This window comes from Alligator mississippiensis, chromosome 1 (assembly GCF_030867095.1).
Source record: "Alligator mississippiensis isolate rAllMis1 chromosome 1, rAllMis1, whole genome shotgun sequence".
NCBI lineage: Eukaryota > Metazoa > Chordata > Crocodylia > Alligatoridae > Alligator > Alligator mississippiensis.
The window spans coordinates 323434767-323451095 of record NC_081824.1 but is presented as its reverse complement, the minus strand read 5'-3'; the positions used below and the strand labels follow the sequence as shown (position 1 = coordinate 323451095).

The 16329-nt window shown below is 43.6% G+C and overlaps 1 protein-coding gene across 5 annotated transcripts in view; it reads right to left on the bottom strand.

The window, feature by feature from the left end:
* Positions 1 to 16329, bottom strand: part of FANCB (FA complementation group B) — a 33181-nt gene that overhangs the window by 14623 nt on the left and 2229 nt on the right. For 3 of the 5 annotated variants that reach the window (XM_006261084.2, XM_019495061.1, XM_059720906.1), the window contains exons 2-4: positions 12655 to 13691; positions 11361 to 11513; positions 10739 to 10831 (exon numbers count right to left, since the gene is read on the bottom strand). In XM_006261084.2, the coding sequence (XP_006261146.1) occupies positions 10739 to 10831; positions 11361 to 11513; positions 12655 to 13587 (1179 nt within the window). In that variant the 5' untranslated portion in view covers positions 13588 to 13691. Of the gene's footprint in view, positions 1 to 10738; positions 10832 to 11360; positions 11514 to 12654; positions 13692 to 15066; positions 15183 to 15234; positions 15799 to 16329 lie in introns of those variants that run through there. The other 2 variants (XM_019495062.2, XM_006261085.3) reach the window with 2 other exon arrangements.

The following is a 16329-nucleotide window of genomic DNA, read 5'->3' as shown; positions in this document are numbered from 1 at the left end:
GACAACGCAGCTCAACAGAGGAAAGAAACCGCCAAAATAGTGAAATGGCCTTTGCACAGGGTGGCAAAGGCCTGTAGCAAGACAGCAGCCCTGGACTTCAGAAGGGCCGATTTCATTGAGTTAAGGAGACTAGTCGGGGAGGCACTGAGGTCCCGGAGGGATAGGGAGTTGGGAGTCCAAGAAGAGTGGTCGTTCCTGAAGGAGATGATTCTCCAAGCCCAAAGGGTGGCAATTCCAACACAGATCAAAGGGGGCAAGAGTGCTCAAAAGCCCCCAGGGCTCACCAAAAGCATCCAGGAACATCTCAAAGCTAAGAATGAGGTGTACACCCAATGGAAGGGAGGGGCCATCACCAGGGAGGACTATACCTCCATTGCTCAGGATTGTAGAGGGGCTGTTAGGAAGGCCAAGGTGGAGATGGAACTAGGACTAGCAACCCGGATCAAGCATAACAAGAAATCCTATTTTAAATACATAGGGTGTAAAAAGAAGGTTCCGGGTAACGTGGGGTCTCTTCAGGACACGCTTGGAAATCTGGGGGGGTCTTACCAGACGACAAAGCTAACCTATTTAACAATTTCTTTGCCTTCGTTTTTCTGAGCAGGGACCAGGTCATCCCCCACACCGGGATCCCCGATGGTCCCAGGGGAAGTGCAGCCAGGCCCAGGGTCAGAGAGGACCTAGTCGCGGAACTTCTGGTGGGACTGGACATGTTCAAATCAGCAGGTCCTGAGGATCTCCACCCCAGAGTGCTGAGGGAATTAGCAGAGGTCATTGCGGGACCCCTGGCAGAGCTTTACGAGTACTCGTGGTGCTCTGGCGAGGTGCCAGAGGACTGGAAAAGGGGCAATGTGGTCCCCATTTTCAAAAAAGGGAGGAAGGAGGACTCAGGAAATTATAGGCCTGTTAGTTTTACCTTGGTCCTGGAGAAGCTCTTCAAGAAAATTATCCAGGTGCTCATCTGAGAGGGGCAAGCAGGGGAGTATATGCTTAGGGGCAACCAACATAGGTTCATTAGAGGCAGGTCCTGTCAGACCAACCTGGTGGGCTTCTACGACCAGGTCACAAAATCCTTGGATGCAGGTGTCATGGTGGATGTAGTCTTTCTGGACTTTAGGAAAGCCTTCGACACCATGTCACCCCATTCTCATTAAAAAAAGTTAGGAGATTGTGGTGTTGATGCCTACACAGTCAGATTGGTTGCCAATTGGCTGGAGGGCCGCACCCAGAGAGTGGTGGTGGATGGGTCATTTTCGACCTGAAGGGATGTGGGCAGTGGGGTTCCCCAGGGCTTGGTCCTCAGGCACGCACTGTTCAACATCTTCATCAGCAACTTGGACAAGGGGGTGAAAAGCACCTTGTTCAAATTCACAGATGACACTAAGATGTGGGGAGAAGTAGTGCTAGAAGGGAGGGACAGGCTGCAATTGGATCTGGACAGGTTACAGGGGTGGGCGGATAAGAATAAGATGGGATTCAGTACTGACAAATGCAGGGTACTGCACCTAGGGAGAAAGAACCAGCAGTATACTTACAGGCTGGAGAACTCCCTTCTCATCAGCACAGAGGCAGAAAAGGATCTTGGAGTCATAGACTCCAAGATGAACGTGGGCCGCCAATGTGGCGATGCAGTCAGGAAAGCTAATCGCACCTTGTCATGCACCCACAGATGCATCACGAGCAGGTCCAAGGAGATGATCCTCCCCCTCTATATGACATTGGTCAGGCCACAGTTGGAGTACTGCGTCCAGTTCTGGGTACTGCACTTCAGGAGGAATGTGGACAACATAGAGAGGGTCCAAAGGACGGCGACTCGCAGGATCAGGGGGCAGCAGGGCAGGCCCTATGAGGAGGGGCTACGAGACCTGAACCTGTTCAGCCTCCACTAGAGAGGCTGAGAGGGGATCTGGTGGCTGTCTATAAACTGGCCAAGGGAGACCAGCAGGCAATGGGAGTCCTTGTTCCCCTGAGCACTACTGGGAGTAACAAGGAACAGCAGCCATAAGTTGATTGAGAGTAGATTGCGGCTAGACATTAGAAGGCACTACTTCACAGTTAGGGCGGCTAGGATCTGGAACCAACTTCTAAGGGAAGTGGTGCTCGCTCCTACCCTGGGGGTCTAGGAGGCTAGATAGACACCTTCCCAGGGTTGTTTGACCCCAGCATTCTTTCCTGCCCATGGCAGGGGGTCAGATTCAATGATCTGCTCAGTTCCCTTCCGACCCTACCAACTATGAAACTATGGATAGGCTGGACACCTAGCAGTTGAAGGTGAAAATGTTGCTATGGTAGAAATGGTTCTGTGGTTTTAGTAACTAAAACTTTCTGAGGAAATTTTGAAATAGGAAACAGGCCAATCAAAAACAAAGATGGACAAATGCTTATAACTGAGGCTGAACAGACTGATAAGGCAAATCATTTCACAACGATTCTCAACATGTCCACCCCGACCTCAACATTCTACTCTGCTGAATAGTGAACCAGAACAGCTGACACTAACACTTTCCAAAGATGCCCAAAATGAATGCTGCAATCAAGAAGCAGAAAAACAAAGTGGCAGAGTACTATCAAATCACAAGAGAAATGCTAAAAGCACTTGACACCACTGTCCTGACAAAACAGAGAACTATACAATGGAATCTGGGGAAAAAAATCCCAAAGCATCTTCTGACATTGAATCACTGTCACAATACCTTGAAAACTTCAATGACTGGAAACTATTGGAGAAGAATTAAATTCTCTCTGTGTTAAGGAAAGTTTCAAATGAAAAAGTCTGAAAGATAGTAGATGCAAAACTCAGAGGTTGGATTCAGGTTCAAGAGATCTTCCATAGACTAGATGTGTTAAGGGGCAATATGGAAGACAACATAAAATAGCAAGCCTTCTCAATCAATTTAATTAGCGTGCAAAAGGCAACTGACAGGCTGCACATACATTGCAGAATATCTTTCAGTCCTATGGCATTTCAGCTAAAGTCATTAATATCATAATGGCAATGTACAGACAATGCATTATGCTCCGAGGGTGAAAAATCAGAAGACAGAGCTGTTAAACATGGACTACATTATGAAATAGGGCTGGATTGTCTTGTAGTTGCTATGTGATGCTAATACAGACTGGAAGATTAAGTGGATAGGCAACGCAAAACATTAGTATTGCAAGAGTAGATGACAAACACTTAGAAGATTTAGGCCATAGGTTCCCCACCTTTACAGATTCAGAGGCAACAATACTGAATAAGCTATGCTCTGCAGGCATCATGGTTTGCTCACCCTATCTTAGTTTCAACATTTTGATTTCCTGTGGTTGTGGGTAACAGCAGGTTTTATAGGAAATGTGTTGCCTGATCCTCAACCAGAGCCCAAAGTCAATTATACGTAAACATGCATTCTTTAAAATCAGAAATAAAATGGTAATATTACAGTATATGACAAAAAGTACAAATAATTCATACAATAGCTTCATATTAGCCAATGTAAACTAAGAAAGAAATAGCATCATGGCTGAGGAAGGCAGCTGAACATTATTAATTGTACAGCAATCAACCATATTCCAGCACAAGAAATGCAATAGAGAATTTTCAATTCAGATGTAATCTTAATATTAACATATTGCTGGGAGAGCTGAAGATGTGCCAAAACATTAGAAAGGAAACTAGGTTCTTCCAAAAATAAGAAAATATGAAACATCCTGGGGTTTGGAAGGAAAGATTTCATTGCCAAGGAGAGCAACCAGCAGCTTGCCTTCACCCAAGGAAGCAATAGATGCATTTGTAACTCAAACTTCAGATGTCAACACACAGAAACAAACTGGTCAAACAGAAACCAACTGGCATAAATAAAAGAGAGCATCCAAGGTAATCCTTATGAAGCACCTTTAACAGAGAGAGAAGAGAAGAGTCTATTTTACCATCACAGGGAAGATAAAAGCAGAAAAAAGCAACAGAGGAATACAACTTTCTGTCGTATTTGTCAATGCTGGTGCATTGAAGAACATAACATAATATAAAAATTTGGGCAGGAATATAGATTTTTTTTTGTTGCTGCTAAGTGTCTGACAGTCCAAAAGAGCCAAGAAAAGAGAAAGTCAAAGCACTCAGAAGTAAACTCCAAAAGGTTACAATCAATAAGCTTACAAGGACCAAACTGGACTAAAAAAATAAAACTGAAAAGGTTATCATTTAGTCTATCCCTCACCTTGAGGCAGAATAAATACACCCAAGACCAACCTTGACAAATGTTTGTCTAACCTGTTCTTACAAACCTACAGCAAATAAGACTCCACGACGTACCTATGTAACCTGTTCTGGGGCTTAATTATTTTTAGTTAGAAAGTTTGCCTTAACAGATAATCTAAACCTTTACTGCAAATCTTTGAAGGCCAATTTCTTGTCCTACACAAAATGAAAATGAACAACTGATCAAGTGCTCCACATACCCAAAGATTTATATCTACCCTTAATCTTGTCTCTTCTACAGTAAACAAATTCAATTTATGTAACCTTTCCTGGTATGTCCTATTGCTATACTTCTTACTGTACCTTGGCTTCTTTTCAATTGTTCTACATTCTCTGGAACTAGGGTGCCCAAAACTGAACAGAGTATTCCAGCTGAAGTCTCACCAACATCAAGAACAGAACATTTACCTCCCACATGTTATGTATGATAGACCTATAAATGCATCTCAGAATGATATTTTTAAATAAAATAGATTTTAAATTAAATAAAGTATCATCTCTGAACCAAGAGTTTTAGAGTTCTGCATTCCTTTTTGTCTCAGACCAACATGGCTACCAAATACATCCCTGAAACATGGAAGTTGCCAAATTTTAGCCAATTTTGGAATTATAAACTTCATAGCCAAACAAAGTGTCACAACCCAAGGGTGTGATTGTGTGTCTGCGTGCTTCGGCACTGCTAAATTATTTCCCGCCACGAGGAGCTTTCTTTGCAAGGTGCATTTCTCAGTTGCAAAGAGAAAACCCCGGTGCAAAGAAGTTCCTGCCACCCGCATGCAAATTTGTGTCCCACTATTGGCCAGTTCTAAATTATTCCCATGTGGCAGCTAGCGATTGGCTTGCTAGCTGTATAAGAGGCTTGAGCGGTTTCCGCCCAAGTTGGAGGAGTCCAAGAAGAACCCCGCAAGGGAGGACTCCACAACCATCTGGAGGAGGAGGAGGACTTCACGTCTTGTGAAGAACTCTAAGCGCTGCGGAGCCTAATGGACCCAGCGTGTACCTTAAGAAGGCTATAGGGGTCTGATCAACCTCTGGCCTCCCCCCATCGCCGAACGATCCCACGACGAACCCCTTCCCTGCACGCAAGTTCCACAAAGCCTAGCAAACTTCGCGCGAGTGTATCCAGAGCTCTTCTCTGAGTTGTTTTCTTCGGTTGACACAACGGGCTCACGTTTTTAGAGCCTTCAGCCGGATTGAGCTAGTGTTCGCGAGTTTAGAACTCTTGTCTGCTTTTCTTCTTTCCTGTCTATAACCGCAACTCAAGCAAGTTTTCCTGCCTGCACCGTGACCATCTACGGTGTAAGTAAAATAATCTTTAATCAACCGCTAAGCGTCCATGCCTAATTCTAGTCCACCAGCCTGCATTCCCCGACCCGCATGCCAAGGGCTGCTGGCCACAGCCTGTCGCGCACCCCCGAGGGCCTCGGACCGCTCCCGGCCCACACATGCCGATGAGGATGGGATCACGGGAAGGCACGCTGGAGCTAGAATTAGTTAAGAACTGCCCTTGGCGCAGTGGAAAACACCAAGTGGAAAGGTTTATGGAACTGGAGGCGCATATCGCTTACCACCAGGCGGGTGGAACGGGAGAGAGGTTTATCAGTGGACGCCTTTCGCTGAAGGGAGAAGAGGGAGCTTCCGAAGACGGAGCCCCGAGAGAGAGGGAAGTGTATCTGCACCCCGCGGCATTCCGGTGTATAATAAGTGATGAGCGGGTCCTGTTCAGGCCCCTCAACACTGTGTCCCTCGCCAGAGTCAACCCGGCGGGCGAGGCGAGCCCGGCCCTCACCCGGGAGCGTGCCCGTTGCCTAAGATGTGCTCGGGAGAGTGAAGAACCAGTGCCAAATCGACCGGTTAGCCCCCTTTAAGCTGGCGTCTAGATTAAGGGGTCGCGAGCTTCCATCCGAGCTCCGCGAAGATCTGGAGATGGAGGAACACGCCGCAGATGAGAGGGTGGCCCCACAATACGACAAGGGGGGAGTGTTAACTACAACTTTTCGTACTGTAACTGATTTAATGCAGAAGAATTTAAGTTTAAAAGCCCAGCTGCGTATGGCCGTTCAAGTGGTCAAAGAAGCGGCTGCGAAAAAGAATCGTGAGACGCCACGCCAAGATGGTGCTGAGCAAGAGACCGCGTGGAAGAACCGGAAGAGAAGGGTGGAGCTTCGGAGGAACCCGCGAGAGTTCGGCCAGCGACTCCGCCCACTGACGCAGTGTCATTTCCAGCGACCCCGCCCACCGACGCAGCGTCGCTTCCAGCGACCATGCCTTCATGCCGACGGAAGGGAGAATCGAGCGGAGGAGTGCATCCGCCCCTCCTGCCTGAAGTAATAACAGCAGCAATGACTCCTGCAGCAGTAGTTCAGCCTGTAACAACAACCATCCAAGTTGCTACTGCCTACTATGCTCGCACCAGAACTGAATTGCAGGAGTTGTGCAGAGAATCAAGAATCCAACCTGAAGAAACTCTAGCTGTGTGGTTGGGACGTTTGGTCGTGGAACTTGGATCCGACCTGCTGAACCAGGAAGAAGCAAGCTTCTTGGTCAGACATGCTTCGTGGAGTAGAGGACATGTCACTGACATCGACGTGGTGGCGTTCAACGTTCACTGGCCTACGCCACTGCCAGCGCTTGTTGCAGGACTGATCGGTCAGAAAGTCCACGCATGGCATTACGGACGGCCAGAACATACCGGCGCAGAGCAACTCATGCTAGTGATCATCGGAGTCTCGTACTGTGCCTGGAACCCCAGAGCATGTGCGCTGGGACTGACATCACTCCAGCGAATAAGACCATGGCCTCACTGTCATCTATGAGATCCTGGAACCGTTCCAGTAACCATTCACAGCATAGACAGTTGTCTTGAGGTTTATGGGCGAAAGAACATCGTCGTCCTCCGGATTCTGCTTAACCCAATGGTGAACCAACCCGTGAGTAACCTCCTTCGTCAGCTGTCACAACTGCGTATCCTGATGGAGCCAAGATTATCCAGTGATCGGGAACGTCGACACCCGACCGAGACTCAAGGCGCAAGACACCGCGAATCCGATCTTCCATCATTGCCACAGAGAACACCAGAGGAGCGATACATGTTTGGATTTCTCCTACAGCGTTCTGGACTCAATAAGCGGCAACTTCGGATTTTAGGGGACACAGGCCAATGGCAACTGGCCTATGAGTTAGATTTCCATTATCTAGAAGAACTAGATGACGGCTCCTCGACGATTTCATCTAGTTGAGTGTGCAAGAGAGGGTAGTTTGAGGTAGCAAACACCTGTATTATATGTTTTAGAAATGATAGTGTAATTCCATGGAAACTTTGTAAATATTTTGATATACGTTAACTTATTTTCTAAGAGTTTTGTTTACAGATCCAGAATTCAGAGTGCATGGCGGAGAGAAGCCCCAAGAAGGATAACATCATCGAAGGAAGTGAGGGCTTGACGCGCGACTTCGCCATGACGCCCACTGAAGCCCTGATCGCGCAGTTTTTTGTTATGAATCTGATTATGTGTATATGTATTTGTGCTGGTTATTATTCGGTTCGATCCCTAGAGGACGAACTTCTTATGTTAGCGAATTTTGTGTTTACCCGTTTAGTTCAGCGACCCGTGGTAAGAGCTCTCGATCACCCGAGTGACGAGCGTGTGGTATAATTCAGCTGTGCCTTCAGCAAGGGGGGATGTCACAACCCAAGGGTGTGATTTTGTGTGCGCGCTTCGGCACTGCTAAATTATTTCCCGCCACAAGGAGCTTTCTTTGCAAGGTGCATTTCTCAGTTGCAAAGAGAAAACCCCGGTGCAAAGAAGTTCCCGCCACCCGCATGCAAATTTGTGTCCCACTATTGGCCAGTTCTAAATTATTCCCACGTAGCAGCTAGCGATTGGCTTGCTAGCCGTATAAAAGGCTTGAGCGGTTTCCGCCCAAGTTGGAGGACTCCAAGGAGAAACCCGCAAGGGAGGACTCCACAACCATCTGGAGGAGGAGGAGGACTTCACGTCTACGGAGCCTAACGGACCCAGCGTGTACCTTAAGAAGGCTATAGGGGTCTGATCAACCTCTGGCCTCTCCCCGTTGCCGAACGATCCCTTGACAAACCCCTTCCCTGCGTGCAAGTTCCACGGAGCCTAGCAAACTTCGTGTGAGTGTATCCAGAGCTCTTCTCCGAGTTGTTTTCTTCGGTTGACACGACGGGCTTGCGTTTTTAGAGCCTTCAGCCGGATTGGGCTAGAGTTCACGAGTTTAGAACTCTTGTCCGCTTTTCTTCTTTCCTGTCTGTAACCGCAACTCAAGTAAGTTTTCCTGCCTGCACCGCGACCATCTACAGTGTAAGTAAAATAATCTTTAATCAACCGCTAAGCGTCCGTGCCTAATTCTAGTCCTCCAGCCTGCATTCCCCGACCCGCGTGCCAGGGCTGCTGGCCACAGACCACCGTGCGCCCCCGAGGGCCTCGGACCGCTCCCGGCCCGTACACAAAGAAAGATTTCTACACCTCTCTGCCTTTCTGCCATCTGACACCACCCAGGAAGAAATTTTGCCTTATGTGCACATTAAAGAGCAAATCACATAAATGAACTCTCATGGATCCAGAAGAACAGACATCTACCTTCAGTTTCCTCTGTGCAAAATGAAGTTTATTTTTACCTATGGGGACTTCCTACCATCTTTAATTTTCCCTCAGCCTGAAGAAGGGTGCATGTGCCTGAAAGTGTGCAAAGAAACGTATATTTTTTTGTGATTTCTTAGTTGGTCTAATAAAAGGTATCATCTCTGAACCAAGAGTTTTAGTTCTGCATTTCTCAGAAAGACGTTTGTTTTTCTGTAACAGCATCTCATCGGTGACTCTCACGGTTTGTGATCCTTATGGTCTCCAGATCCTTTCTACAGTAATGCCATAGAGCCAGTTATTCTCCCTGATTTGTATATAAAGGGAAAAACCTGTCAGACAGCAGTATTGCAGAAGAGGATCTGGCATAACCCAAACAGCCTTTCCAGAAAGAGATGCAAAAAGGAAGGAGATATACGCTTCAAAAATGAACTAGTGAGGTAGTAATTTATGAAATGTCATGAGGCCAGGCACCTTAGGGACTTATCCCTAAAGATTACAGTGTGCATATCTTTCTTTTTCTAGAATAATTTTTCTAGAGCATAGCCCTTACCCAAATTATCAGGACTAGACGCTGAAAAAAGTGAAGTTTGGCATCACCAGGCTTGATGAAGTTTGGGACAGACACTGCACAAGCCTCTTTGAGCCAAATCAGTAAAGTCTGATACTACATTCAACCAGGTTTGGTTGAAACTGGTTTATGTGTACTGAACATCTGTTCTGTTGCAGGTTTAAACTAGTTTCTGATTATTTAAACCCGTTTATGTGTAACGTCTGTCCCTAGCCATGAAGATACACAGAGATCTCTTATCTACCTATTGATTATAGGTAAGTATATAGAACAACACGGCCCTGCCTTGTGCTGCATCCAATTACCATTATAAAAATATTTTCTGAAATATTTTAGGAAGTAACATAGACACACTTGAGTGATACGGTCTAGCTCATCCAGGGAGTGTAAAGATAAAACTAATGCTCCTGACAGACCTAATGAACTTAATATTTATGTAATTACTTGAGTAATATTGTGAGATGAGGCAAATAAACTAGAAAAAGTCAATCTAGTGCTAGAATGGGTCCAGCAAAGAATAGATATTATGAGCTATATCCAAACAGATTCAGTCTGATGGAACCGGTGAAACTCTAATGCATTAAACATGTTCCTCCACATTTTGCAGGAAGAATTAGAATAATGAATATAGAACTCCACTAAAAATCTAAAATAACAAAAGTAGAGAAACTGGATGTAGGCTTAATTTTTCTATTACTTTTGTCTGGTGTTTTAGTTTTCTTTACACCATTTTGTAAACCTATACCAGTAAATCAACTAGTGATAAATGGGAACAAGTCACCAAGACAGCAAGTGTCTGGTCCATGGTCACAGTCTGAACTGGAAGCAAGAGCAGAATTAGGATCCACGTCACTGATTGCCAAGTCTATATATATATATAACCCAGTGGACCCCTCTCCCCCAGGTGTAAATTCCACCGCTAAGACACAGCTGGCATTTAAACATATGTGCATAATGGATATCATAATGTTTTAAAGGAGTAGTTCCAGAATTGTCAAACTTTTACTTTACCAGATTAAGCTGGAGCCTTGCAATTACCTGAATGCATTTGTAATCTTGCCCCTGCCCTTTCTACCAATATGCAAAAAATGCTTTTCTGAGACAACATTATTTTAGTTTATTATCTGAAGCACATATTCAACTACAAGTAAATGAAGATTGACAATGAAGATTACTTGCTGAAAGAGGAGTGAAATGATGTTTTAATAGTGAATTCCCCCTTTCACTATATATTTTTGTATTTTGGCTTTAATTACATTTTTCAATAGACATGTAATGATAGGCATATTTATAATTAGAGAGGCAGAAGTTATTAATGTGTACCTGTAATCTTGCTTCAAGAGCCTGTATAGTAAGAGAACCATTCTCTTGTAGTTCTGCTGTAACAGGAGCATCTTCTTTACAACTGATTTCACTCTTAAAAAAACAAAACAAAACAAAACATTAATTTAGCAGCAGAAGGAAGGTGCAGAGCTTATTGACATGAAGTTATAGAAAAGTCCAGAATAAGAAATTAGAAAGCCACAACCTGCAATTAAAGCAAATCTTACCTACTGAAGACAATTCAAAATTGATAATAGATACTAGAAAGACCATTTATTGAGAGGTTAATTAGCAAATACTAGAATCTTAATTAAGAGTCTGTTTGACCAACCCCCCCCGCCCCAAGTACTCTAGCAAGTGTCGTTACAACATGAAACATCTTCAGCAGCATTATTTTAATTTCCCCAAAGATCTGATGTTATCAACTTAGTAAAAGTTACTTCAACATATTCTTGTTTATCATAATTTCATTATTAAAAGCAAGGGTCATTGCATTATGTAAAGAATATTTCCAGGCACACATTCCATTTCACTTTACACACACAATTCTAATGATCTGAGAGGGTTTTTTTCCTTTAAGTTTCATTGATGTGTGTTTAAATAACAGACAAATTGAACTTACTGAATAGTTGATTTCTCCAAAATCTGTTATCCTGAAAGAGCTTAAAATATCTGCATTGGTTCTATCCCCAAAAACCAATAAAATTTGTTCAGTTCCAGTGCCCATAAAATCATCTACCAGAACAGATTTTACTTTCTCCCATTTGGCAGCAACCTGCAGTAAAAAAAACAAGTTAAAAGGTACACCGTTTTCTAAGACATCTGTATCTGAGGCATGAGTTTGTTTCAATTTGTTTACTTTTCTCAAAGAATCACAAGAGAGCACATACTATTTTGCACAAAGCAGCACTGTAGTCTGGTGACTAGAGGGCAATACTATGAAGCAGAAGTGCCAAATTGCAACCCTTGTTCCGTTACTGAATGCGTCCCTGTTTTCCCCACATATAACATGCATAATGTTTTAAAAAGAGAAGTCCACCTTCTAGATAACAGGTTTTTTTTGAATGACACTGCAATTCTTCAATGTTTAAAAACAGAATTGACAATAGAGAACTAATCAAACCTTGAGATGGTCATGTGATTGACATCTATATTAGAAAAAGATGATTAGCTAAGTCCTGCTGTTTCCTGAAAAATTGTTTATTTCTAGAGAAGTTTTGGAGATGTTTATCTTTAGTATTTGGAATTTTTCACAGTTCTACTGAAAGTTCAAATTACATTGACAGAGGCCAAAGGGGAATTTTAATATTATTTCTGTTAAATACAGAAAGCTGAAGAAGTAAACTATGAGTTTCCAGAAAAAAAAAATTGTGCAGAGCTTACTAACATCACATCAAAAAAAATACTAATAGTTTATGTGGTCTTTCCTTTGAATTTAGACACATTGAACCGAAACAAAAGAAGTTGTCTAGGTCTTTCCAATTAAGTGTTTGTTCTGGGTAGAGAGTGAAATAGGCCAAGTGAATATGCTGCAAAGCAGGGAGTTTAAAGTGATGTCAGCCAAAAAAATGTATACAAGGTCCCTAAAACAGATTTAGCAATTGTATTAATAATATTGTTTTAGATTAACATTTACAATTCTAAAGAACCAAAATAGCAACAGACATATTAGCCCTTGTTCACAATTTTTTTAAAATTAAGGAATGAACTATTTTCAGACAAAATCAGAAAAATGTTAGCAAAAAATATTTAAGTACTATATTTTTCATTTGAATGGAGTAGGAGAGTAAGAAGTTATAGAGGGTTAACACACTAGCTTTTCATGTTTGGAAACTTCGGTGACAAGAAAAATATAGATGGAAACAGGACTTCAGTATTACTAATAACAATAGCTTTTTTTTTAACACTTTTGGTACCTGAAAGCTGTCCTTCCACACAGCGCACACATCTCCAGAAGCAAAAGACACAATAAAGAATAAGTTGTTTCCACTTGTTGTGGCGATTTGTATTAAGTAGGGTTCCTCATATGGAAGCTGACAGACATCTTTAGGAAGCCCATCTTGGAACCAAATCAGCTGGTTCTTGTGGGTGACAGCAACAACTGATGTAATAAACTGGCTTTTCAAGACGTTAAACTTGCAGACATGTACACAAGATACCACAGTGCTGTAAGCATAGGGCAAAAAGCAGGTGCCACTTAATATTTTCTGATTTTCAAGAGAATATCCAAAGAATTTGCTACCCCATATGGCTTCATCTGAGCTGCAAAGCTTTTGCCAATCTCCTCCCTCTGGCAAACAAACAGTTCTCACTCCCAATACAATGATGCCTTCATTCTCAATGTCACCTGCCCACTGAATGGAAGAAAGATGAATGGGAGCACTAAGCACTGTACAAGTTGTGGGAGAGATATAGAAGAGTTTTTGTGCATGCCTCCATAACACTGATGGGCCAGTAAACAACCTGATATCTTCTTTAAGATCATAGTCCAATTTAAAATTTAAGCATGGTTCAAATTCATTGGAGTTGTGAAGCAACAATAAAAAATATTTGAAGACACTGTTTTTTCCCTTCTTTTTCATCAAGATACAAGGAAGATTAATTCCTGTCCTGAAGTCTGCTGCACAACTACAACAAACCATTTCGATTCCCAAGTGCCCACCATGCATGCTGAACAGTCCAGAAGATTTTTGAACAAACAGTTTAGTGTCACTGTCAAATACCATTCTTCTGACATGTAATCTTGCTGTTTTATTAACTGTCCCCTCTCCACATTTTGCTTTAGACAGATGAAAAATGAGGACCTCTCCATTGTAAGACAAGATTTGTTCTTGTCTATCTGACAGCATCTTTTTCTAGTTATTTGACTACATCAAGACTGAATATCTCCATTTTTCATTAGAAGCCTTCTTTCTTTGGGAAAAAAAAATCAACTCATTCAGGCTTTTTCAATCTGCAAATGTGAACAGAAAAAAAAATTCTGGATTAACAGATTTTTCAGAAGAAATGCATAACAAGGAGTACAGATTACAATCATATGGTTTACCCTAATGGTTATAAAGTTAGTGTATAATCTACCTCACAGTCAGAATTAGGGAACAGCAATCAAAATAAGCAACTAATTAGCCAAATTTTGATGGGTAATAAACATTTTGTTGGAAAAAAATTAGTATTTTTCAACTTAACGAGACAAATTTGGAAAATGACATTTACCAAAAGCATTAGTTTACTGGTTAATGGCAATTTCATAACATAACTTAAACTCAGTGCATTCAGTTATTCAATTTATACACTAAACTTCCAAACAGACTCAAAGTGGCTTACAATAAGACGACAAACTAGCTTATAAGGCAAAAAAACAAAATAACTTAAAAAGTTAGTACAGTAACTGTATAAAACATATGCCCTGCCTGAACTATATCCCAGCCTAGCTTTGTCTGCTAAACATAGACCTTGTGCTGAAAGCCACACAAATGTTAATCAGCTTAGTGTTGATCAGATTAGTGAAGCAGTCACACCTTAAGGTGAAAAACGTGATTTGACTGTCCTTCACCTGCACAGCTGTGACTTGCCGCTAGAAGCTCCCTGCTCCCGCTGGGCAGAAAGCAGAAAACAAGCCCACCATTGTGCCAGCTGCTTCAAGATCAGAGAGACCTGGAGAAGCAGATCTCTAGTCTCACTGAAACTTGACCCTTGCCAGCTGGCTGGGTATCACCTGAGCTCCAAGGGGCCTGAACTTTTTATCTCTGGAGCTCTCAGGTGGCACTTGGCCAGCTGGCTGGCAGCCTGGCCAGCAGTGGCGCAAGGTGGGGCAAGTTCTGGAGGGACCTGATCCTTGTTTCTCTGGAGCCTGCAAAACTAGGCGGATTAGAAATAATCATGCCATGGAGTTGTGTAACTTTAAAGTGAATAAAGTACTTTAAAAGGTGTTAACATGCAGCCAATCCAGGAACTCCACAAGCCTCTTAAAATTACTCTGTAACAAGGCTCCGTGTTCCCAAACAGATCTCACAGCACTTTCAAAATATATCTATCCTTGTGCTCTGGGTGGTGTCCAAAGGGAGGCATTTCCAGAGCTGAGGAATGAGTACTGAGTATGACCAGCCAAGTATGTTTGCCAAGCAGACTGGTATATTGATGGCACTTGCAGAACGTTTATCTCAATGGACTTTAGGGATCACAATGAGGTGTAAGGCAGAATGTGGTCCCTTTGGTATAAAGGCCTCAGGCTATTTAGGGCTTATAGGTCAAAACCAGCACCTTGAATTGCGTCCACAAAGTCAACACAGAGTTTGGAGCAATGGAGTTATACGTTCTGGGTGACACACCTCTGTCAGAAGGCAGGCTCCCACATTTTGCACCAGCTGCAACTTCTGGATAGTCATCAAGGGCAACTTCACATACAGCACACTGCAGTAATTTGATGGCTAAACTATGAAGCTGTGGATGATAGTGGCTATGTCAGAGTCTAAAAGAAAGGATCACAGCCTCCTCACCAGAGAGAATTGGTGAAAGGTCCATGGTCATCACCTGAAGATCTAGGTGCAACAAAGGATCCAGGAGCATCCCAAGGCTATGAACCCAAGTAACAAGAGAAGGCTGCACCCAGTTGATGATCAGTATCTGAGTCCTCCCCACCCCAATTCAATCTGTACACAGTCTACCCACCAACATCATCTCTCACTTGTCTGGTTTCAGTTTTCATTGGATCACCTGCATCCAGTCTCTGGATGCAGCCAGGAACCGGGAAAAGGGCTAAGACTGTAGGGCATGGGGTCATCTGAGAAAGAGGGGTAGGTTGGGTGTCATCACTGTATTGATGATGCCTCGTTCCAAATCTCTGCACTATTTTGTCCAGTGGCCTCAGACACATTCAGAACAAGGGGCAACAGTACAGAGGCCTGGGAAACCCCACAGGAAAGGTCCTGAGGGTATGACAAATACTTGCTCCTCACCACCATCTGGTGACCACCTCTTTGCTAGGAAAGAGCAGAACCAGTTTAGAGCAACCAAAAGGTTATTTCATACTTAGGGAATCATAAAACTCAAGAAGGTAAGAAAAAGAAATTAAGCAGATGAGAGAATCGCAATTCTAAAAATCTCTCAAGCTTGATTTTTTTTCCCTTCAAGCAAAATTCCATTTACAGATAATTTATTCTTGAGTACAGTTATAAAAACACCTTCAAAGGACAAGAGTTCTCTCCCTCCTCCCCTAAGAGTAAGATTACTTGTTGCCTAGAACAGTGGTGCTCAACGTTTTTGCCTGGCAGGTCAGACTGGCAGAGCCTGGTCTGTCTGCAGTTTGGAACCAGCCAGTGTTCCCCATCTGGTGCCTAGGTAGGCACCATCTGGCTGTGCGGAGGTAGGGGAGGGAAGGGGCAGGCTGGCCCCAATGCAGCCCCACAGAGGAAAGGACCTTACCTGGCCCCATGGAGAGGAAACAGGGCATGGTTCAGCCCTGGGGGCTGAAGGGGCATAGCCAGGCCCCAACCTAGCCCCAAAAGGAGGGAAGGGGGCCTGAGCCTGGGGAGGCAGGAGGCTTAGGCCCTAACTGGCCCCACAGCGGAAGGGAGCATGGCCTAGCCCTAAAG